Source organism: Strix aluco, chromosome 8 (genome assembly GCF_031877795.1).
Source record: "Strix aluco isolate bStrAlu1 chromosome 8, bStrAlu1.hap1, whole genome shotgun sequence".
Lineage (NCBI taxonomy): Eukaryota > Metazoa > Chordata > Aves > Strigiformes > Strigidae > Strix > Strix aluco.
The window spans coordinates 21538516-21562952 of record NC_133938.1 but is presented as its reverse complement, the minus strand read 5'-3'; the positions used below and the strand labels follow the sequence as shown (position 1 = coordinate 21562952).

Sequence of the window (24437 nt, the reverse complement as noted above, 5' to 3'; positions counted from 1 at the left end):
AGGCTTTACTAGCCTGCAAAGCATTCTTGTATGCTTAAATCAGCATAGACTTCTCACATTGCAAAAAATGGGATTATTTTGTTTTCCAGCTTACTGTTAAGTTTACTTCTAAGTTTCTTGAACTATAAATATGTAAATCACATGCTTCAGCAACACACTCTTCATTTACCTTGAGTTAGAAGGGTTTTAAATTGCTGTACAGCTTTATTAACATCCACTTGGAAAAATTCCCATAGTTTAAGTTTTGGATATAAATCTTCCCGAATTATTTTACGGATACACTGTAAAAATAGAAATTATGTTAGTTAATAATGTTGATGATTAATATAATTAAGAAAAGCTAAGTACTTGTATGAATGATTCAGAAAAAATATTGGAGAGTAAGTGGTTATTTCATTAAATATATCTGCAAAGTATACACCATTTTTTGCGCATTTCCACAACCTTAGAAATATTAAAGGTTCATTCAGCTATTTACAGAGTTCATTACCTAATACTTCCTTCTCATTCACTTACATTCAGGTGTTGATCATTTTCAATCAAGGGAGGGACCCCTTTAGCAGTATACTTTCCATCAGCTACCATACAGGTCAAGTGCCACAGAGCTCTATCCAAGACCCAAGCTGGCTTCAGGTGAGGAGAATTTACAAGGTTATAGCCACATTCTGGATGCATCCTGAGCCATTCACTGTTAGTAGCTTATTCAAGAAAGGGAGGGGGAAAGAAAAAAAAAAGTAAGTACACAAGCTGAACACTTAGTTGTTTTGTGCAAACATCCTGACACCAAGAAGCTAAGGTACTATGGCATATATAGTTAGTTCACATCTCAACTAAAATTTTCCATGCCAATAGAAAATCATGTCTTATGCATTACTGATAGTTATTTGTTTTGCAACAAATACAGTTGCAGAGTCTGCAGAGAAACTTTCTGTTAGTTACACTAAAATATGCAATAGTACCACCAGCTCTAACACACTAAAAAAAAAAAAAAATATATATTTTTGTTGCAGGAAATACATCAAATAATGGACAAGAAATGCTCTTTGTGTGTTGAAAGCCAAACATACATCCCAAACCAAGATGGCCTAAATTGTTTATTTTTTAATATTCTTAATCCTATCAGATTACGCACACACAGCCAGACAGCAAGAGTGCACACACATTGCCCAAGAAAAAATTAATGAAAAATGTAGTTAAATGGACTTTCAAGAAAGGATTAGCTGTGACATTGTTGTGTACATAGTAAGAAGCACAGTGGTGGGAAGCAATGCCACCAAGTCTTACACAGGAAGATGAGTGCACTGTCTGGTGCATGCAAATAGAACACTAGTTCAGATCAAACACTACACTCTACTGTGTCTAATTTCTAAACTTTTCCTGTAGTATCAACAAGCACCAGAAGATATGCTGAACATTAAAAATTAACTCACAGAAAGTTCACTAGAAAATGGGTGTAATATTCTAATATAGACAGTAGTGTGCATGCAGCAGTATGAGTAAATACATATATAACAGAGAGAATTTTGATTTTGGAAGTATGACAATAAGAAAAAGTCCTCAATAGTGAACTTCTTTCAATTTTTGAAACCGTCCTAAATGCTATTTAACTGAAAATAATTGTCATATATTCTTTTGAATGGACCTCTGATTGAGAAACTACATGTAAAAAAAGAAAAGCATGGAATGCTTGAAAACAAGAATTATATTTAAAAAATATTAAAACATGTTTTTACTCAGGTTTTACAAGGGTTTTTTAATATAATTTCTCATAGAACATGTCTTATTAACCCATTGTTTGAGAAAAGCAGAGAAAAATAGAAGTAGTACATCACACAAGGGAAAATATATAACGAATTATTATATTGGAAACATGAAGAGCTTTTAACATGTCCAAAATTATAGCAGAATAATTAACACCTAAAACCCAAGTTTGCTTAGTTGAAAGAAGTTCAAGAAAAAATGTCAAAAGGAAAGAAGAGTGTACTCTCTCAAGCTATAGTACAAACAGCTCTTCTGAACACCCTCTTACATTATATCTCAGGACCCTTACGAACATGGCAAAATTCTATGTTTATAAGGTTAAACCATTTGTGGAAATTAAGATCTCCATGGTTTAAATGCCATCTACAACTAAAACCACCATACTCATTTTAAAGTTACAGAAAGCAATAACAAGTTCTGGCTGTTAAAGGCTGTTCTAGGCCAAGCAGTTCCCCCCCACACTTTGGGGTTTTTTTTAATACATATACTACTTCTGAAAAAAGTATTTTTCTCCAAAAAGCAAAACTAGCTTCCTTTATTCATCTAACAAGAACCATGATTTACTATGAAGGACTTTACTAGAAATTACTGTGCAACTAAAATACCAAAACAAAGAGTAAAGTTAAATTTCCATCTAATCAAGAAACTCGAAAACTATTTGCTTACTTTCTTATTTCAAAAGCCCCCAAAAAGCTTCACAGGCATATACAATATTATTGCTTACTCATCTATCGTTAGACATTTATCAACATATCTCTCTGCTTATGCTAAATTTGGCATTTAACAAAGTTTGAAGTCAGTTGTAAATCAAGAGCTTTTGATTATAAACAAGTTTAGAAGTTTGAAAGCAGGAAACAAAATCATCAAGTATACCTTGCTTAATGACGTAAGTCAGGACCATGGTCATCTGAATATTTCTATCCTGTTAGACACTTCTAAACATCCTTTCACCATAGCATCAATGTTTAGTCATTCATCCCAACGAAGATTACTTTGAACTCTGAATGTAACCCAGAAAACTCCTTCTACAAATGTAGCCAAATAATGTGACATTTTTCTTCTCAAATATATTTTGAAATCTAATAGTTTAGAGTTAGGTACTTCTGTCCATAAAAACATTCTCCTTGGTAACATGCAAATATATGCAGTGAAAAGATGACAGGATCTCAAGCACATGTGAGAGAAACTAGACTTTGAGTTTGTAAAGTGCAAGAAATTTTTCTTCCGAAATTGGGAGAATGTTTAGAAGCCAGATTCCCTCGGACACATTGCCAATAACTAAACTTAGCAACTTTTTAACAAACAGATAGGGCAAACAACAGGGCCCACACTGCACTGCAGACTGATTGGATAGGAATGTTTGGCAGCAGTCAACACCAAAGAACTAAAGCAAATAAAGTTGAAATTCAGAGGTATCTGTGGTTAAGGTTTTTAAGCCTCAAAGGACTGTAACATCAACATACATAATCAGTTGTACTCTCTGCTATGAGAATGCTAATTATCACAATCTTTAGGATGACAGTGAAAACTACATTAGAAACATAATCGAAGTAAACTCATTATCCAAATAATCAGCAGAATTTCGAATGACAAAGCACTATAACTTAAATTTCATCCGATCATACTGAAGAAAACCCACTGTCCCTCAAGCAATTAAGTAAAGCCTTCAATGCAGTGACATATCTGTGCTTAAAAAAAACCTCACCCCAAACACAAAGCTATCTTTTTTTTTTGCTTTCCCCACAGCCTGAGCTGTAACATTTCCTCCATTGCTTAATCCTAGCCTCTTGTCCCTATTCTGTTTGCACGTCAGACCCAAATTAGAGTAGTTACTTTTAAGCAGCTAGAAGCATAATACCCTGTTTAACAAGAAAGCACTCAGTTTATGTTCACCAAGTAATTCATAATGCAGATTCCACTCATTTATGTGGGAGCTGCACACTGCAGATCATAAAAATAAGCATATTATAAAAATACAGACACATGCACAGTTCATTAATTCTCTCCAAGAAGGGCTCCATTCACTCTTTCAGTAACAATACTAAATTCTTTTACATCTGTTATGGAGATGTATCAGTTATAATTGTAAAGAGTTGTCCTGAATTTGAAAGAGTCAAAGACAGAGACAACTAAGTTGCTTAAAACAGCTACTAAAAGATGGATTCAAGAGGGAAAAAGAGAAAGAATGAAATATTATTACAGAACCAACATGGTTATTAACACACACATAAATCATACCAGTATGATTGTAGACTACATCTGTGATGCAAAGCATATTCCACTCATTTTTCAATTTTTCCACAAGAGCTCCTATATGGCTCCAAGTGCAGTTTTGATTATGGCTTGAAAAGTCAGGATTTACTTCTAACTGATCAGCCAGTGAATAACATGATCTAGACAGTCCAAGCTTCTGCAGTGGTGTAAAATGAATCATGTTGTAACCTATGTAATAAGAAGGCATTTATTTAATAAGTAAAATTTCAGTCAAAGTTAATTGAAAGAATCATAAGTTAGAGTTGTAACAAGTACTGAAAACTAGTGTTTGGAATAATCAGTGTAAATGAACCCGAATCTTCCCCTTGAAATTCTGTGTAACACAAGGTTTAAAAATCACCCTATCGGTTCTACAAACTTCCAAGTCTATCTGAAATTAAAACAATAAAACAAAAGTGGTTTCCCATATTAGGAAATCCCTGAAGTTCTGCACCTCTGCAAATATTTTAATTATTTCACTGACTTAACCTGTTAACTAAATTGAATCTAGTAGAAAATATTTAGTCTACAAACTAAAAAAAAAATGAGCTGTTTACACTGAAGAGTTTCAACATAACTTTGGTTTTTGATCATAAGACACAAACGTGTATCCTTTAATATGTGCATTGACATTACCTGTTTCTTTTGCAACTTTAAGCCTATCTTCCCATTCATGAAACGGTCCCAGACACTTAGCGAGGAACGTCTGGAGTGTAACACAATCCAAAGGTAACACATGATTATCGGCTCCAACATGCAAAATAGGATCCACAACTATGTAACCTCCACCACTTTTTTCATTTCTAGGAAAAATTAATTTTCATTGGTAAACACCTATTGTAACAGTCAGTTTCATAAAGAGAATCCAACAAGCACAATTATTTCAAAACCACAGTAGCCCAGTACGGTGGTTGGGGGAGGTGGGAAACAGGACTGCAGGACATCTGAAGATAACAGGAAACACTGAAAAGATGCTCCTCTCTTAGGCATCATCTCTCTACTGGATTTATAAGAAAACACAGTTGGGATATAGAGCTTTAAACTCTCTGCAAAAGTGACATACCTTTGTTATTTTCTGAGACAGAGCACTCCTTCCTCATTTTAGGATATGGACAGAACACAGAAAGCATGACTGCCCATCTACAAAGACCTTCATTTGAGCACCACCCTTGGGAAGATACATGAACTGAAAGTCCTTTTAAGCCTGAGGGAATTTAACCACCCATCTCTCAGAAACTCAAAATACCAGACTACAATCATTACAGATACTGACATTCTCTTCTGCACTTGTCCTGTTTAAACAAAGGAGGAAGGAAAGAATGTGAAGAAGACAAGAACCTCTGGGCTAGAAAGATGGAAAACAACCTTCAAACTCAATGAAGAAAGTACAGATTAACTATTCAGATACTCAGAATGCTGATGACTTTAAAAACTTGTAAAAATGGCTTGCCTTTCCAACATTCACAGAAAGTTGATCAACTTTGTTCTATATATTCTCCAGAATATCTTTGCATCAGAAAGTATTAAACTACCACCACAGCTACTGTCTTGCATTAGCAGATTCAGGTAGGCCCCACGGTTGCAATTTCAAAAATGCATGGAAAACATGTTTTTATTCTTAACAGTGATTTCTTCAGGTTAAAATGTAGATCAAGGGAGCAGACTGTATTTGGCTGTATAGAATTGCACTTACCCAAGACTGAAATAGTACTGGTATGACCCAGAAATTTGCAGATCCAGCTTGCAATATTTGTCAGAGTCATCCTCTTTTCCTGTGGGATTATGCCACGATAGTGTCCTAAACTTGTGGCGATCAAATACTTCTCCAGAAGCTGGGTAATTTGTGTACACGGTAACAGGTTTGCCTTGAAGAGTCGGGCCCAATCGGAACTGTAGTTCAAAACCTCAAGAGAAAAAGATAAAAACACTTCATCAGGAGAACTAGATATTTCTATTCCGTAATTACAAATCATAATTTGATATTATGCTAAGAAGAAAGTGCACCAACATATATAACATTGCCGAAATTCCTGGCAGATTTCTACAGCATCATCTCTCCCTATTTTCCTAACATTACTGTTTGCACACTTTGCATATAATCCTTTTTCTTTACTTATATGGCACTATTAATCTCTTTTCCAATTTGTTCCTCTCTGCTATGTAAAAAGTCTTAAAAACAAAATACAGCAAATCATGACCATCAGACTACATACAATTTTATGCAGATTTTGGATTACATGGTATTTAAGTTTACCAAGTCTACATATTATGCTGCCCCATGAAAATATCTAAAAAAATGAGGAACACATTTCAAAAGAGAAAATTTTCAGATTCTTTCATTCTCCATTGAAGGAACTAACCAATGCTAAATTCCTTATGCTTTTACCTGAAAATGATATATGCTTGTGTGTAATCTACAATGTACAAATTGTTAAACTTTCAGAGAGCTCAACAAACCAAAGAGAGTTTTGTATACATGCTGCAGGTCACACACACATAGAAAGAACAGTATTTAGACTTAAGAAACCAGTGATAATGAGAACAAAATTAAGTTAAAATATTAGGATCTAAAACCATACTGTAGTCTGTTCAGCTGGATATGAAAAATTAAATTTAGTCAACAGGTTTAAGAATAGGTTTCCACTTGCAGGTATGAGGGCCACCATCATGTGCATGGCTAATTACAGGGTCCTTTCAAGTGACTGAAACGGGTATAAATGCTTGCACAACTTTTACTAAATTACATGCCAGTCATGTAGTTAACTGTAGTAGAACACCTACTAGCCGTAGCAGTCTACAAAATTGGGAGTAAAAGAAACCTGAGTATTTGTAAAAAGAGAAAGTTATTAATACACAGATAATGAATTATAAAGTGTAAAAAACTGCTGAACAAGTCAAGTTCCAGTATGTGAAGTTGAAAAGAAGCCACTTGCTTATTAAGTAGAATCATAGGGACTCTAATATCAGAATTCAATGTCTGAATACATTTATATATAAAGTCTCATCAAGCCTGCAGTTTCTCTTAACATAATCGTCACTGCACCAAACACCACCACGTAAAGCAATGGGTTTAGGATCTGAGTATCTGTCAGGTAAAGTGAATTTGACTGAAAAAAAAAAAATCTTACATAAAAACATCACTTTCTTAAGGTTAAATACACTCTTCCCAGTACTATTCTGACATTTTATTACAGAGATTACTAAAATTAGAGCAGAGGGATATATGCCATTGATATCTTATTTCCTGTAACAGTTATACTGACATCAGGAATGCTGTGCTCAAAATTAGCTATGCCCTCTCAGATACTGCCACCAGCAGAGGCATTTTGAATGTCTGATAGCCGTGCACTTCTGTGCGACTCCTTTGAATAAAATTACACAACTAGAAGGATTAGGTAAAAATGGAGGTTAGGGTCAACTCTCCACTTCTTCAGCACTGACATTTTCTCACATTAGACTGTCAGAAAATTTTTAAATCAATATAGCTGAAGAGAATTCTTATTCTCAAGAACCAAAATCTTGCTCCTCTACTAAACCACTTTGATGTTAGGTTCCTATGAAATAAACCCCACAAAATTTCATGAGTAATAAAAATTGTTGCATCATTAAAAATGGCTTTAGTTTTATAGTCTGAATTTGCTGACCAGCATAATAGTGGACCAATTAGCAGCGTGGTTTTTTCATTTGATTTGGGTTTCTTTGTTGGTGTTTGGCTTTTTTTTTTTTTTTTACAAATAGACTTAAGAACACTTTTAGAGGGAAAGAATGTCAAGTTCTTAGAAGTATGCAGCCAAAATACTAACATAGCACAGCTATAAGAATCTGACAGGCAAGATAAGATTTAGGAGGAGCTAAAGATCCCATATTCTGAAAGAGTATGTCAGACTTTACAAAATGTTAGTATTATTGATATATTTCAAAATTATAATATCAAACATGGGGTGCCACATAACACATTGCAGATAACTATTGGAGAGCTTGACTTATGAGAACTTTTTCAGGTCACTGAGGTACAGGTTATACAAGCAGAGGTCCTGTCCTCAGGGCCTGTCTAAAAAACGCTTCGCACTTCATTCCCATGAAGACTGACAGCTCCTAGCCCATCTGCTCTTCATTTCTGAAGAGCTTTACGAGTCAGACTGAACCACGACTGGAGGCTCTGCAGTGGAAGCAAGCACGTCAGAAATTGTTTCATATTAAAACAAGGAGGAAAAAACAAAACAAAACAAAACACCAAAACCGAACACCACTGCAGGCTGAGCTCCCCTTCCACTGCTGCCCAAAGAAGGTGGCGAGCTCCCGGCCATTTCCTCTCACTCGGCCCCGGGGACGCCCCGCCGAGGAGGAGGAGGAAGAGGAGGTTGGGGAGGCCGCAGCCCGCCGCCCTCGACCTACCTTGCTCCAACCTGAAGAGGGTCTTATCCAGCTTCTCCATCTCGCTGAGGTGCAGCAGCCGCGTCTCCTTACCGCTCGGCATGGCTGCGGCCGTCCGCCCCGCGCTCCTCCCGCGCCAGGAGACTCACTTCGGGGAGGGAGAAGCGAGCCCTGCCGTGAGGGAACACAGACAAAAACCCAGAGGTCAGCGGCGACCCCCGGGAGGACGGCGGCCGTTTGGGAACCCCTCAGCCGCCGGTCGCGCTTACATGTTCCCCAGCCCCAGGGGAGTGAGGAGACGAGGCGCGGCAGGGCAGGGAGGAGGGGGAGGAGGGTAGGAGGCAGCTGTCAGGAGGCACCCAGCCCTCCTCTGGCCGGGGACCGCCGTCGGCAGCACCCCAGAGCAGCTCCCCGTCCCACAGCGCGGCCCGGCCCCAGCCAGAGCCGCGGAGGTGCCCCCGGCCCGAGCCGCCTCCGGGCGGGGGGTGGGGGGGTGGGGGGAGCCTGACACCTGTCACTCTCCCCGCTCGCCCCGGTGCTGCCGGGAGTCACCGCCAGGCCCCCTGTCACCGCCCTGCCTCCGGGGGAAGCGGTGCCGCCTCAGCCGTCCCACCATACTCACGAGCGGGCCCGGAGAGCGGCGGAGGCGCAGCTCCCCGCTGAGGGCGACGGCTGCCGAGGCCGAGCGGAGCCGGGGCGGGGGCTGGAGCAGCCCGTCCGCCCTCGCCTGCTGCGGCAGCCCCGGGCTGGCCGGGCGGGCAGTCACTCACGCACTCGCCAGCAGCCGCGACAGACTCGGCGGGACCGCTTTTTTCCTCCCCTTTTCTCGCTTTTTTTGCAACAAACTTTATTGGTTCCGCCGCGGCCGCGCACGGAGACGGGCGGCGCCGGCGCAGCTCCCGCGAGAGCCCAGGGCCCGCCCCGGCAGCGGTGTGGGGCCGCCAGGCCGGGCCGGGCCAGGCTGCGTCTGCCCCGCCCCGCCCCGCCCCTGCCGGCCCCGCCCCGCCCCGTCCCGCCCCGCCGCGGGAAGCGGCCCCTGAGGGAGAGGTTGCCTCGGGGTGACCCTCATCCCTGGCGCGGCGGCGGCTGCGGGCGGGCCGATCGCTCCGCGGTCCGGGCCCGGAGCACCCCAGAGCTTTTGGGGAGCGCAGCGTGGCGGTACCTGATCTTCTGCCCCTGCCTTTGCAGCCGTAGCCCCCACCGGCGCCTGTACACACGGCTTGTGCTTACCGGCAGGAGAGACCGCCCACCGAGGGGGCTCAGGCAGCCGAAACTAAAGCTCTGTGTGATTTAACGGGCATTCCGCTGAGGAAAATGCGACTTTAAAGGCTGCCTGAAGTAGCCCGACTGGCACCTTCGGGCTCAGCCGCCCCTCGCCGCGATGGCAACGCCGCACCGCGGGGCTTCCTCAGCGCTCCCGCCCCGCTGCCTCACGGGCGGGCAGGAGCCCGCCGCCTCCCGGGGCACACAGCGGCCAGGCAGCCGGCTCCTTTCTGATAGGCTGCGCTGTAGAAAAAACATGATGTCAGCTCGGGTTTAAGTGCTATATATAGTATGTGGGCAAGACTACAAACTCCCGGGATCTGTCTTTGACCAAGAGGTAAGGTGGTTTATAAATCAAAAAAAAACCCCAAAAAACCCCACACCACCCTTGTTTTGAAGCACAGTCATCCAAACCGCTGTCACCAGACAGCCCTTACCATTGCTTTATATTGCAGAATATCTGGGACAGTTGCTCCAGGCCTCTCGCCACTGAAGTCATTAACTGCACTGTAAAGGTCAGCCTTGCAGCTTTGGAAGGTCAGTCTATTTTTACTGCCTAGAACTACGTTTAAAAAGTGCTTCTCAATTTACAGTCACTATGTTACACTTTATAATTTTTTTCCTTTCAAAGGTGGTATATTTTGTGGAATTGCAAACAATTTAGACTTAACCATTTACTTCCAGTCATCCCATAGCCTTATAACTGTGTCTTACTGCAGTGTGTTCATACAATGCTTTTAGGGGCAGTCCAAAGGCCTCGATATTCATGGCAACACTTCCACCCATTTCAAACTTATTACCTTTTGATAGTTAATTTTTCTCTCTCCCCCTTCACCTGCTCCTCCCTCTGAACATTCTAAGAAATCTGTTTGTTCCTCATTACAGTTCACATTTTTTGGTATTGTTGAGAAAGGTTTTCATGTGGGTGTAAGTCAATATGTCAACTTCTAAGCCCCCTGACAATATTAGGGTCCCTAGACAGACTGGGGCAAAATGCCTAGTAAAAGCCCCACTGTGTTTATGCAGTTCCCCTAAATTCACCTCAGTGAGACTCATTCAGATATGATTCAAACATGATATCTCCAGCCTGGATTATTTTACATGGATATTTACTGGGGGCCCTGCAGGATTCTCCCATCTTCCTTGTCGTTTCTAGTCCCCTTATTCCTTACTCAGCTTGCTGGCCTGTGTGCTTTGTATACAGGACAGACTTGCAACTAGCAGAAGGCCGGCTCTTCTGGTATGCTGGCTGTTTTCTCTGAATTGGATGTGTCCCAGTAAAGATACAACGTAGGAATGGGAAATACAAGAAGCTTCAGCAGGTACGGGAGTCAAAGGCACCAAACCAAGACATGTCATTGAAAGAGGTTTGGACCATCTCTTTGCTGTGGTCCTCAGAAGGCTTCAGTATCCTGATGTGACTTTGCAGTTGGTCTGCCACAGAGCCTTGCACAAGTGCCTCTTCCTCCAGGCTTGCTATTGTCCTGTCACGTACTGCAAATGGGGTGGGACTTAGTCATTTCATGAACTGCTTATGCAGTGAACAGTTCTGAGAGAGGAAGAGCAAGTAACACCTATGTAGCCAAGTCCCTTGCATAAATAGTTATCCTAAAGTGAATGCTTAATACCTTGTGAAAAGCAAGAAAAACCCAAAAGGGTATTACTGAAGGCAATTTCACCACTGCTACCAGGTTTTAAAATGTGGTTCTTTTGTTTTCCCTAGTTAATAGGGAAACTCACCCTACTCTAATTACCAGGTTTGCACTACCACATTTCCACTGTACTATGCATTTAGACAGGTTTTGAAATGTATCCAAGTTTATGAAAAAGTATTTTTAAGTTTCTCAAAATAAAAATCATTAGGACACCAAAGTAGTATACATACAGCCTCCTGATTTCAAATCCTGAAGCAGTTATTTTGACCAACATCTGTGACTGTAGCTAAACAGATGCCAGCAGTCTAAATGAAGGACTTGATCCACTACACAGTACTATTAAATCAATAATTAGAACAGTGCCATTTCATTGGCCTTCAGTCCAATATGAAAAAAAATACTATTACAAAGATACTGAATGAATATAGGAGGTCCCTTGATGAAGTTTAATCAGGAAAGCAGAGCAGACTGCTCTAATCCTTTCTCCATCAACATCAACCCTTATGCTGGCACATCCTTTACAGACTTTGGGCCTGTGTTAATTTAACAGACGTAAATTGAGCAGGCTTTCTGAATATGGGAACCACACCAGCAAAACATCATGTACAAGTGCTACTATTTAGCATTGCAGGTATTGTATAGGACACAGCCAACAGCAATCACGCATAGCATTTGCTACATTGGCATCTAAATAGTGGATTTCACAGTGCCATTTTTATCTTCAGTTTGCAGTTTGTCTGTGTGTGATGTGATATACCACAGCAGGAAGAGATCAATAGTTGCTTCAAAATAAGAGTAGATACCATATCAATGTCATTATCAGGAAATAATTTTCCAGATTTTTCAAACACATTAATACCAGAATTTTTCAGTCCTTTTACATACACCTTCCCAGTACTCCCTCCCTTCCTGCCTTCTGTTTGTAACACAGTATTACAGAACACTTAGCCTAGCAGTGGCCTCAACACACTTTGGGGAGCCTGTTCACTAGGTGTCAGATCACACTCACGTCATATTGCTTATGCCTATTTTAAAGGTCATGACTGTAAAGTGTGGGAACTTAGAGTACTTACATGACAGTACTCTTTTTTTTTTTTTAAACAACAGAACAATAGCTCCCAATAACAACAATAAAAGCTAGCTAGCACAGAGAGAACTTAACTGAACATCTAACTAAAATTAAAAGCAGATTCCTTTGGCCTGTATGCAGGAGATATGAGACTTCATAAAATTTAAAGTGACAGCATAGTTTTTCTCAGTGCCCCACGCTCATGACCTGTAAATTCATGAATTAACACTGTGCTATTGTTCAAACAATAGGAAGCTTAGGAGATGTTGAATCTTCTGTCTAGCTGTTGTCTTCTAATGGGGAGATCTCATCCAGAAATGCAAACCTGATTTTGAAAGAAAGCTCCTTTCTTTAAAACTGTATCTCTGCAATTTGATTAGACTGCAGTCTTTTCTGTGAGTTAGATCTTTGCTATGCAGTGACTGAAAACAAATGCTGTTCTTAGACACATTACGTGCCCAGAAGGAATTTACATATGGCCTTGGACATTAGAATCTAGTACTGAGAGAAAATATTGGTCAGAACATTGAAGTAATCACCTGTAACCTATTTTTTAAAAATCTCTTCTACATAGGTAAACAGCCTGAGAGGCAGTGAATAAATAGTAGGCTGGAATAAAAATGTCTATATAGGTAAGAAATCAAGCAAGATGGAAAGGCTAGGACACTAGCCTGTGCAGTTTGTTCTTACTGAATATGTAAATGCCCTTTCCTCTAGTTACTTGGCAGTGTTGGTTTGACCTTTCAAAGATGAACCTGCTGTCATCATGAATTCTTGGATTGCAGAAACATTTTTCGTTTGCTTTTAATCCCAGCTTGGCCATTCTTTTACTGTGTGGCCTCAAACAATCAATGCTCTCTGCTTTAATGCCTGTGTAAAGTTAGACTGCTATTAATTTTTAATAGAAAATTGTAAAATTCAGTGCATTTATCTTTAAAGAGGTCCAAATAAAATTTTCTTATAGTTAAATGTAGTTTTTCACATAATTGCTTAAGATACATTTGACTGTGCTTTAGCTGACAGCATCACATTAATTTGATATTAATAATCTTCTGCAAATGTGGTGACTTGGCAAACAAAATTTTAAACTAAGTGTTCTTGTACCATTTAACTTAGTTAAATGTAAAATAAATTAATGTGTACTGGGCCAATTTTTGTTTTACAATGAGAACATATTACACCAGTTCTCTGAATCACTACCAGCACTTTTATCTTCCTGTAAATTGTTCCATTTAACACTAGTGAGATATGCTGAGATTTAACACGCCAGAGTATCTATTTCTAAAGGAACTCTAGCAGTGTTTTATCAAGCAGATCTACTCTTTAAATTTTATATTTCCTCCTCAAAAATAAATATGTAAGAAGTGTCTCCTGCACACTCAATTTTCTTTAATCAAACTATAGTGAGAATATCATGGATATTTTCCTGGTCCGTTAAAATAACAATCCTTAAATCTTATCTAGACAGCTCTTTAAGCTCAAATGGTAAACAACTGATTGCACTTGTGTCTGTTGTATAAAATTGTCATCTGATTTTTTTAAGCAAAGAAATAACTACATACTAGTTCCACATAACCTGAGTTTATCCGAAAGCTAACACTGAGGTCTGTGGGCCTGCTTTGTAATCTTTCAGCACAGACAGACTTCAAGCCATAGTAATTTAAAGTCTACCATGCTGTAATATGTTGCAGAAGGAGAATATTTCACCAAATGTATGACTACACCAAGCATTTGTTTTAAAATATAATTTTAATCTCTTCCTCATCTTCATGCCTTGGAACAAATTCCTGATTTCTCATTGCTGAATCACTTTCAGTCCCAGCCCTCCTTTCAACCAGTTTTTGCCTTCTACCACCAAGTTAAATATGAGCAGGGAAAATGATGCAAGAGTGGTTTGCGCTAGAATGCTACAAAGCTAAAATTCAGACTGACAAATCTTTTGCTATATAGCAATCAGTGTACCTAATTCAACATTTACAGTTACATCACCAAATGCTGCTACCAGAAATCCAGAGTTCTTACTTAATGTGTGTCCTATCGATATCGTCAGATCTTTTGGTTAGCCATGAATTTGAGCTTAGGATGGCTGATTGGAAGTAGCTTGCCCGTAACTGGGCAGCAGCTCCCATGTGAACTCAGAGGAGCCAGGAATTACTGCTGTATGTTGTGACAAACTGCTGCTGCTGCCCAGCTTTTTAGAGTATCTTACCTCTGTGCAAACCACTGGCTTACCACTCCAGCTGGATTCTTGCTGGTGGAGGAATCACTGTCTCAGACAGTAGCGCAGTACTGATATTTTGCCTCCGAGTATGTCAGTGACATATTTGTTGGGTCACTGCAGGTGCTGTGCAGCAGGTTTCCCCAAAGTCTGGAATGTCCTTGGAGGTACTGGCTGCACAGACACTGTGTGAGCTGGTACAGGCAGGATGCAGGAACAACCACAAAACCACGGATGAAATGCAAAGAGTAAATTTATTCTAGTTACCTTGCAACCTAGGGGATCTCCGCAGCAACACCTGGGCAGAGGCACGCAAGCGGGGATGCAGGCACCACGGAGCTCAGTCCTTGCTAGCCAGAAAGAGGTGAAGAAAGAAAATATCTCAAACCTGCTGCTTTCACCTTTACGTATTGGATTTTTGCAGGCGTACTTTTCCACTGTGCTTTGGTCTTTCCCACAGCAGCGCAGGAATCTCAAGGATGTTCGATAGGGTGCCTCTGAGTCTCTCATAGGCCTATGTTATCTAAACGCAGACATTCTACCCATCAAGCACACAGGGCTAAACAACAATTAGTGAGATACATGTGTTTTTCAGCACCCCAGCTGCAAGTCACTTGAGTGTGTTTACTCAATCCTCCTCACCAATCTTCCGTTGTATTCCCACAGAAACTATGTACTAACCTGGCTCTGCAGGAGGCAGCTTTCCATAGCATCTCTGGACTGGGTCACTTACAGCTCGCTTGATATTCCCCTGTGCTCATCAAGTGAGGACTGCTGCTTATAGGGCTTGAAGGCTGGTATGAAACAATCTTCTCTCGTCATCTTCTCACAATTCTCCCATGTTGGATGTGCCTTTTACCAGCTCTGTCACAATCTGACCAGTTGGTTAGCTTTTGAAAGTCTCTGCAAGCATTTAGGTGAGACTTGCTAAAGTAAGAGCTAAAATCCCTGCAAGCATTCCTACTGAGCATACTCAAACATCACCACACAGTTCCCCCACAGGGGTACTGGGCATGTGCTAACCAGCACATTGCTACAACTAACAGCATTGTGCATCGCATCACGCATCATCTCTACAGAACGATTTCTTGCGCTTCAGGTCAGAGCAACCACAAAACCCACGGACATACGAGGTCTGAACAAAGAATGCATTTATAAGCCATGAAGGAGACAAATTGAGAGCTACTGAGAAAAAGGTGAAAAACTGAAAATGGGTTGTCTGTGAAAGGACCGATGAGATGAAAAAGAGTGGGAAAATTAGTTCCTAGTCCAAGTGAAAGGAAAGAGGAAAAAAGTTGTGGCACAGAGGTGAAATTGAGATTGGCTGGCGAAGAAACTGATCAGTGTGTGGAAGAGCATTGTACTAGATTTCAATTAGTCTCATAGTTTCACATTATGAATTGTGTAACCAGGTCTAAAGTACCTTAAACTGAAGCACTTCCAGGTCAATGCTTTTGCCAGCAAGCTCTTTGCTCCCTCTGAAATGGGATGATAGGATCTCATCAGATCTCGGTGATAGAAAAAATTAATAATTTAAAAAGCACCACAGAAGTGGTGAAAGATATAGAAAACAATAAAGTTAATAATTCAGTACTTTTATCAGATAAAGCTTCAATATAGTGCATCAGATAGAGAGATGGCCCACATGCCTTGAAGTGGGTAAAATTATTTTACTGCTGTCCTTTATCCATTTATTTAATTGTGCTGTGCACTGAACTAAGTGGAGACTCTTTCAGAAAAGTGGCAGGTTGTCATTGTATCATAGCAGCTATACACACCTGGCTCAAATTGGTATCAGGGAACCAGACTTAATTCTTACATTTCAGATAAGCAAGGGATTATTTTTTTGAAAAAATTCTCTTTAAGTCAAAGTCGATACACATTTTCGTGGAAAGCTATTGTGCGCGTACTTAAGCTGTTGATGTGTCAGAATAGAGATACAAAAAGAAAGTAGGTTTCTGTGTAGTCAAGTGGAAAACCTTATTTTACTTAGTGGCTAATGCCACCAGGTGGCTAGTTAGTGTAAATGTCTGAAAGCCGTAAAATGCGTTTTTCTTTTACTTCTAGGTAAACAAGTACTTTTGTATGTTTCCAAGTGTGAATTTTTATGTGTGACACAAAAAAATTTAAAAATAGTGAAAATAGAAAGGACTGATTAGTAGAGAGGATTAAAGCCCAAAGAGAAGGATACATAAAAAGGATATTTCTGGAGGTCAGTGGAATACACTTACGTAGTTTGTGGGTTAACAGTAAGTCAGTTGGTAAAACAGATTAATTATGAAACAGTACCAAAGCTCAAGGGAAAATAATTAATTATGGAGAAAAATATGTCATCCTACATTGTGACTTTTATCATCATTTATTTCCTTTTAGATGGTCAGGATTGTTTCAGTGACTCAACATTCCCATCTCTTTGGGAAAAAAAAAAAGCATATGCAAATTGCTTTGGTAGGAAAAATTATTCCTAAGGGAATATTATTGTTATTATTTCCTTAATACATATTTAGCCAAGACAATAATGCTGAAAAGCTTGATAAATGCTGAAGTCTAGTTCTGTAAGTGTAGGATACACAAGTGAGGTGAATAAATATCAGGATTGTTACCTTCATAGGAAGGCCAGTATCCTGCATGTATTCATCCAAATCTAAATGCACTTTTTCAAACACATGTCAATATATCAAAATAGTAACAAAAACTTCTTAGATCCAAGTTATCCATCATCAAAACAATCTGATAGGGATGCAGCCTTTTTGCACATCACTTGAACTCACTCGATGTTTTACCGTGATAATCTTGCCAGTAACACAGAGAAACCATTTGCCTAGTAGACACATATATGAAACTTGAGCAAGGGCTGACCTTCTAAAATACCACAGTTCTGCTGCATAGTTGGCTTCATACCTAAGAGAAAAATTGATTATAAGGAACCACATAATAACATGGGTTCTCTTCAGACCTAGCTTCAATGGCTTATTGTTTTCCATATTACTTTGGGCTTAAAAGATAGCAAAGCTATCAGTATATGCCTTGGACTGCACAATATTTAATTTCCAAAATTATATATATTTTACTTAATTGTTTCCTCAGTTCTTAAGCAACAGAAATTCCCCTTTATATACTCAGCATGAAGTCTCCTTTATGAAATTGCTGTTGCTTTCAAAATTACAAGCTTTTACTTACTTCCTTGAGGTCCTGTAACAAACTATGCAAAAGTTATCAGCTTCTTTTCATGTTAGATGTTACATTGTTCATTTGCCACCTGACATTGTCATCCTCTGACATAGTTCAATAGTAGATTACACGACTTTATCTCTCTTCAGGCTTGCAGGAAAACTAAAACCTAAGCCCCAGCCCTCTTTTTTTTAAGGAGACTAGTATGTCTGAAAAGACTCCTTCCAGACAGATCAATGATGCAGAAGGAGTATGGATATTTGTAGTTAGAGAGTAATTGTTTTATCCTGATTCTCTTGGTGTTTTCCTGGTTTTCCCCTGCTTTGTAGCTCATTGGCAATAGCTAACACCTGAAATAAGAGAAGCTATAAAATGAGAAGCAAAACAGTATTCCCTCTCTTACCCACTTTACCTTTCACAGATAAATGAATTTTTTCTTAAACTCTGATTACAGTTTCTAACAGGATTGTAGCTCACATTTTCATCTCTCCTTGTGGATCTTAATGAGAAAATTACTACCATATATCTTATATTTATAACAATTGTAGAATACCAGGTTGGAAGGAACCTCAAGGATTATCGGGTCCAAAGTTTCCTGTCAAAATCATGGTCTAGACAAGATGGCCCAGCACCCTGTCCAGTGTTGGGGAATCCACTGCTTCCCTGGGGCGATTATTCCAGTGGCTGATTGTTCTCATTGTGAAAAATTTTCCTCTGTGTCCAGTTGGAATCTCCCCAGGAGTAACTTGTACCCATTTCCCCTCATCTTTTCCATGTGACTCCTTGTAAAAAGGGAGTCTCCATCTTCTTTGTAGCCACCCTTTAAATACTGGAACATGGTGGTAAGGTCTCCCCTAAGCCTTCTTTTCTCAAGGCTGAACAAACCCAATTCTCTCAGCCTTTCCTCACATGGCAGACTTCCTAATCCCTTGATCATTTTTGTGATGATCTTTGGACCCTCTCCAGCCTGTCCACATCTTTTTTGTATAGTGATGTTTCAGACATAAACATGCCATTCTGTCAATGAGCCAAGACCCTAAAATAAGATCTTAATATTTGGATATTAATTCCACTACAATCTGTGTAAGTTATGAACCTAAATATTGTCAAGAATATTGGTCACTGTGATCACCCATTTTCATACTGTGGAGTGTATTTGTTAGTATTTGTTATACTAATAATGATTCTGCAAGGAAGGCTGTTTTTAATCAGCATAAATTAATTAGAAACACACAAGCACTTAATAAAGCATGTATGTATTTGGGCTTACCATTTTATAAAACTCTTTCATAGTTTGGGGACTTTATGAATGGCTGTTGTAAACTGATTTTCTTTTTTCCTCAGCTAGGGGGAAATGCCCATGTTTAAACTATTGATTATGTGTTATGTTTCTTCAGTTGCTGTACACTTAGCAAGATGTCAGCTTCCCAGTGACTTCTATGAGCAGGATAATACAAGTCTAACAGTCAAATCATTTGTCTCATTAGGCAAAGTAGTTCATTATTGTTTTTCACATTAAATATATCTTATAATATGCTATTACAGAGTACCTCTAAGGTTAATGCTGCTTTTATAGAAACTGAGAAAACAGTAGAACACTAACAGAGTATTTGCAAGTCTGCTACGTACTGCTATGTACTTTCTAAAGAAACATGACTGAAATAGTATTGAAATCACTAGAACTGCTTAGACCTAATAAGCAATTGAATTACCAGAGCCCTCCAGTCAAGGTGTTTGTTAACAGAATCACAATATTTCTATTCCGTGGGAGGGCAAAATTTCTTTTAGATATTTATTAAATAATTGTCTTTTTGTGCTGCTTTGATTTGCAAGCAACTGAGGACTTGGAATAAAATGAAGAAAAATAGAACTCGGAGAAGCTTGTGTAAATAACTGCAGTTTCTGCCAGCAAACCCCCAGTTACAGCCAGTTCTTATTTGCTTTCTTGATACGAAAAACCTGTTGTTGCAGGCCTGTACACGTGAACACCTTTAGGCATATGAACAGCACCGCAAATGAGCTCTGCAGGCTTTTACAAGGACCCTCTCCCAGTGAAACCCATGGGGCAAGATTCTAGTTGTAGAACCCAGACATTGATCAACACCTCCAACGTTTGGAGACTGCAAAGAAACGCCGCGCCCTTCACAGGCGCCCACCTCTCCCGGGGACTCACACTGGCCACCGACTTGCGGGAGAGGGCGGCGGGTTCCTGAGGGGCCGTTTCGCGTATCCCCGAGCGCACCCGCGGGCAGGACCGAGCCGGGCCCGCACTCAGCAGCGGCCTCTCCGCGCCGCCGCAGCCGGCGGGAGGCTGTGGCGGGGCCGCCCCCCGCAGCCAGGAGAGCGACCGCTGCCGCGGAGAGAGCCTCAGGCAGAGGGAGGGGCCGGGCCAGGGCCTTTCCCGCTGCCCTTTTCTGCGGGAGCGGCGGCGGAGCGGGGGCTGCCTGGCGAGGGCGGTGCGCGGCGGGCGGGGCCGCTTTAGCTGGGGCGCTGCTGTGGCTGCGGGCGCTTCAGATCGACTGGCGCCAGGGAGTGCTCCAAGTGTGGATTCCTCGAGCTCTTTGAAAACTGTATATGTCTAATGGAATATCTGTAGCAGCTGTGAAGCAAATTGAAATCTGGTGAAGCTTTAAAGCACCTTGCAGCTGCTGCCTTTTATGCAAGCATTTCTAAATCGCTTTAGAGAAAACTCCTAAGCCTGTTTGCTTTAACAAGTAGAGGTAAGCTATCACTTACTTTGTCTGGAAGCCACACCGACCGTGGTCCTCTTGAATCTCGTTTGCTTCTTAATGTTATGTGAATATTTCTTATTTTGCTTTTTCATTAATGTGTATAGGAGATGGCTCTATGGTTACTGTTACGGTAAATGTGCTGATCCTGTAGCTGGATTTGCTTGTTGGAGTAACAAGCTATGTCGTTTTTAGATCAGCCTACAACTTCGGGTTCTTCATATAGATAAAAGTTCATAAAGTTGGGGCCTTAAAGATTATATGCAGAGGAGCTGCCCAACAGAAAAGTAAATAATTGAAGTAAACAACTGAACAGGGCAGAATCCTTGCCTCTTTTGTTCTTGGTGGGATATATGGAAAAAAGACAAACCTACTATATTTGTTCGTAAGGTTGCATATTTTTCTTCTAAAAGGAAGTGTCTCTTTGATAGGGAGTAAATGCATAACAGGCTTTAAAAATCATGCTGTAAATTTGCACCAGTTTGTGCTTTGAGGAGGAAGTTATCAAAAGTTGTGGTGGTTCTTTTTGTTTTTTTGTTTTTTCTTAACTGCACCAGAAGACAATTAAAGTTACTTAATATTCTCTGAGGTCTGTGGAAGTGCATCTGACAAAGTAAAGGAAGCTGCAGGGTCAGTGCTTCATTACAGCTTCATGCATTTCAGCTGAGGTGTAAGGTCTTGCGGGCTTAGCCTGGGAAGCAGTATAAAATGTGTGTCTGACATAAAGAAGGCTCTTGTGAATGTTTCCTTTTTGTGTGTGTACTGTTTCTTCTTTCAGACAAACTTCCTCTGATCTTCGGTCTGATAAAGATTGATGCTGTTAGATGCAAGTCAAATAGAAGAGGTTACAAAGTAATATAAGTTGTATTACTGTAAGTAGAAAGCCAATAGCAATTTTACTTCGCACTCAGTCACTGTAGCGGAAGGACTGGCTGTTATAAAAAACCTGTTATAAAAACTCATTTTGAAACACACAAGCCTCGAAGTTCTTCTTGAATGTTTCCTGAGTAGAAAGATGAAGAGGCTAAGGTGTGTATGTTTTGCCATTTTATGGGCATGAGAGTGTGTGTGTGTTTGCATTTTAAAAATAATGAGCAGTTGTGGATGTGAATGCTACTTGTTTTCTGCCCTTGCTCAATCTAGCTGTTGTGATATGAGCACCTTTAAACGAACAGAAGTTAACCCAAACTCTTTCTGAACTCACGGAGAAGGTGACTCTTGGACAGCAAGCCTGGCCGCTTTTGCTTTGTAAGAGCCTGTTCTAAAGAGACATGGCAGAAACACCTTCTGTTAATACATCTTATTCTCATTTAGATGGTTTTTTCTTTTTATGCTTGCTCTCATCTGATGGTGCTCAGGAGAAAAGTTCTGGCTATGATAGCTTTTGTACCTTTGATTTGGCAATATGTTTGCCTTGCCCCTCATCTCATCTCCTCTTCCTCTCTGAAAGTAGTTTTAGATTTCACACTGTGCAGCTAATCAAGTTTTGTTAAAGAGCTGAAAGAAGATAACTTCTATGAAAAGATCCTGAGTTTGTATGTGAAGGTTGTGCTCATGAGGAATTAGGCTACTAGGGCTTTCTTAGCTGTTAATACCCTCAGGGACCATAGGAGTTTTTTCAATTCAGGAGGGAGTAACTTACTGCTCTCCATTTATCCAAATCCAGTTATCATAAAACCATGAGATGTAATCAGGAGAATAAGTTCCCATGTATACTAAATATCTTGAAAAGATACCCATTAAATTTTGGTATGGTTGGTTCAGGCTTTTAAAGATTCTGTTCCAAAAATTATAGCACTCGCTTTATTCCAACCACTCTTTATTCTTTCCTTTTCCCTCCTGAGGAGGAGAAGATGACTCCTGAATGAATGGGATGATAAATTCTAAATGTTCAGACAAGTGTAGTTGTATTGCATTGAAATTTTACAGAAGCTGGTAGGTATTATTACGAGCAAACCTGTATTTCTCTTTGCAATCTGCCTTCCCAGGCAGAATCTCTAGAGGTTAACTCACAGATAATTACTTTGGCCTTTAACCGGTAGTGTTTGAATTATCACAGAGGTATTCTTGTCTTGACATGATCCATCATAAGTATGAAGAATGCTAGCTACTTCATCTCTATTCATACTAACTGAAATGGTTGTTTCTTGTTCACTTTTTCAGGAGTATCTGTTGTAGGTTCTCAGTAAGTTTTTTTCACTGCCTCTTACTTTAAATAGCTGCTCTGAATCCCATTACTGTTGGACTAACTGTCCATGCAGGGAGTACCTTTGGAACCCCGTTCTGATTTTTCTACATGACTTTTCTCCAAATTTCTGATGGATTGTATGCACTGTAAGTTCCCAAAAATGGGTGCTCTAACAAAAAACTCTACTTCTGTCTTGAGTTCTGACCTGCCCAGCAAACATATAAAGTAACTTGGTAGTACGGCTCAAGAAATGCTTGCCTTGAAATTTCAAATTACTTTAGAAGTCAGCTGTTAGTATTGTGTAATCTCTGTATGAAATTGATTTTTACAGTTATGATCAAGTTCCATATGAAATAAATACTGACCCTTTGATTACTCAGCTTCCTTGGAGAAGCTTAAATTCTTTCTAAAGCATTTTGCCAAAGTCAATCAAGGACGATGAGAAGATGACTCCGTATTTTTTGGCTTTGTATTAATTAGAGGACTGTACTGTAAATGGCTTCAAGTATATAATTCTTTCCCTCCCTCCACCCCAAGAGTATGGTATTTGAAACGCCATTAGAATTACAGGTAAGGATGAGATTTCTTTGAACAAACTTGTTCTGAAGCTTTCTTTCCTGCCAGGGGTATGAGTTACATATTATACTGAAGATTTAAGTAGGGAGGGTGAGGGAGGGAATAACATATTTGCAGTCATGCTTCAAACTAATGAGTATTGAAGTATTTTTTTCTACTCTAAATAAAGGTATAAAACATAGTGGTTTGAGTAATTGTCTTATCCTGCAGCGGTGTGGTGTGCGCTAGTATCTTATCTGTAGAGAAAGGACTCCTGGATCTTACGCTGTCTTTGGTTGTACACAACGTACTGAGAAGTCTGTCTGTAGTACAAGACTAAGTAAAATCAACAGTCAATGCTACGTGATTGTGTTCTGACTATGGAGCTAGTATGCTGTGTAGCACATCCTTGTAACCTTGACTGGGGCATTTACTGATGCATGCTACTGCATGGCGGGCGGCTGACATTCAGACAGGATAGAGGAACGAGGTTGTATGTGTTCTCAGGCCCTCGGTTAACACGAGCATTTCAGTGCAATGCATTTATCTTGGAAACCAAGACACTGGGTAGTGCAGAAATCCTTAAACTCCCTTTTGTTCTTCCAGGCTGCTCAAATGATAGTAAGTTAGAAAAAACACTGGAGAATTGCCAATTGAAAAATGCTGCAGGAATTATGCCACAGGAATTAGCTCTTATGTTTTTAAACATCATTATGCTTCTGTCCCGAAGTCAATTATTCCTATTCCTCTTTAGTACAGGGAACTTGACTGTTAACTCATAGGCTGTCACCAATGAGTAGTTGTATTTCAAAGGGTTATAAATAAGCCGCTGTGTCCAAGGCTTCTTAATACAACTTGCAAGCAAAATCTGTCAAGAAGGACAAATCTACAATTTATAATAAGTTATAGTGGAAACTGAGAGTATTTTCAAATGCTATTGGTAATGGCAGGCTGTTCAACAGCTTACACGCCTCAAAACTTGAGTTAACATAGATTCTCGTTTTGAATCTAGCTGTAGTGGCAATGCTTGGTGATTTAAGGTTTTGACGCAGTTATGTTGTTCTTATCTAGAAAAGACGATCTTGCAGAGATCTGCTGATTCATCTTTATTAGAACACAAATTAACTGTTTTTAATTCAGACGTGTTTCTGGGAGGAGTAGAATAAAAGAGTGAGTAACAGTTCTGTAAGATGTGACATTT

At 40.1% G+C, this 24437-nt stretch overlaps 2 protein-coding genes across 10 annotated transcripts in view; one reads left to right on the top strand and one right to left on the bottom strand.

Moving 5' to 3' along the window:
- The window catches only part of AGL (amylo-alpha-1,6-glucosidase and 4-alpha-glucanotransferase), a 38401-nt gene extending 28428 nt beyond the window's left edge, over nucleotides 1–9973 (bottom strand). For 2 of the 5 annotated variants that reach the window (XM_074832579.1, XM_074832575.1), the window contains exons 1-7: nucleotides 9011–9280; nucleotides 8410–8559; nucleotides 5708–5918; nucleotides 4651–4817; nucleotides 4000–4203; nucleotides 517–698; nucleotides 170–281 (exon numbers count right to left, since the gene is read on the bottom strand). In XM_074832579.1, the coding sequence (XP_074688680.1) occupies nucleotides 170–281; nucleotides 517–698; nucleotides 4000–4203; nucleotides 4651–4817; nucleotides 5708–5918; nucleotides 8410–8491 (958 nt within the window). In that variant the 5' untranslated portion in view covers nucleotides 8492–8559; nucleotides 9011–9280. Of the gene's footprint in view, nucleotides 1–169; nucleotides 282–516; nucleotides 699–3999; nucleotides 4204–4650; nucleotides 4818–5707; nucleotides 5919–8409; nucleotides 8560–8657; nucleotides 8840–8899; nucleotides 8919–9010; nucleotides 9281–9618 lie in introns of those variants that run through there. The other 3 variants (XM_074832576.1, XM_074832578.1, XM_074832577.1) reach the window with 3 other exon arrangements.
- Nucleotides 9974–10123: 150 nt separating this feature from the next.
- Nucleotides 10124–24437, top strand: part of FRRS1 (ferric chelate reductase 1) — a 33979-nt gene continuing 19665 nt past the window's right edge. The window contains exons 1-2 of one of the 5 annotated variants that reach the window (XM_074832584.1): nucleotides 20231–20484; nucleotides 21272–21365. The gene's annotated coding sequence lies outside the window, so the exon portion shown is untranslated. The other 4 variants (XM_074832589.1, XM_074832583.1, XM_074832587.1 and 1 more) reach the window with 4 other exon arrangements.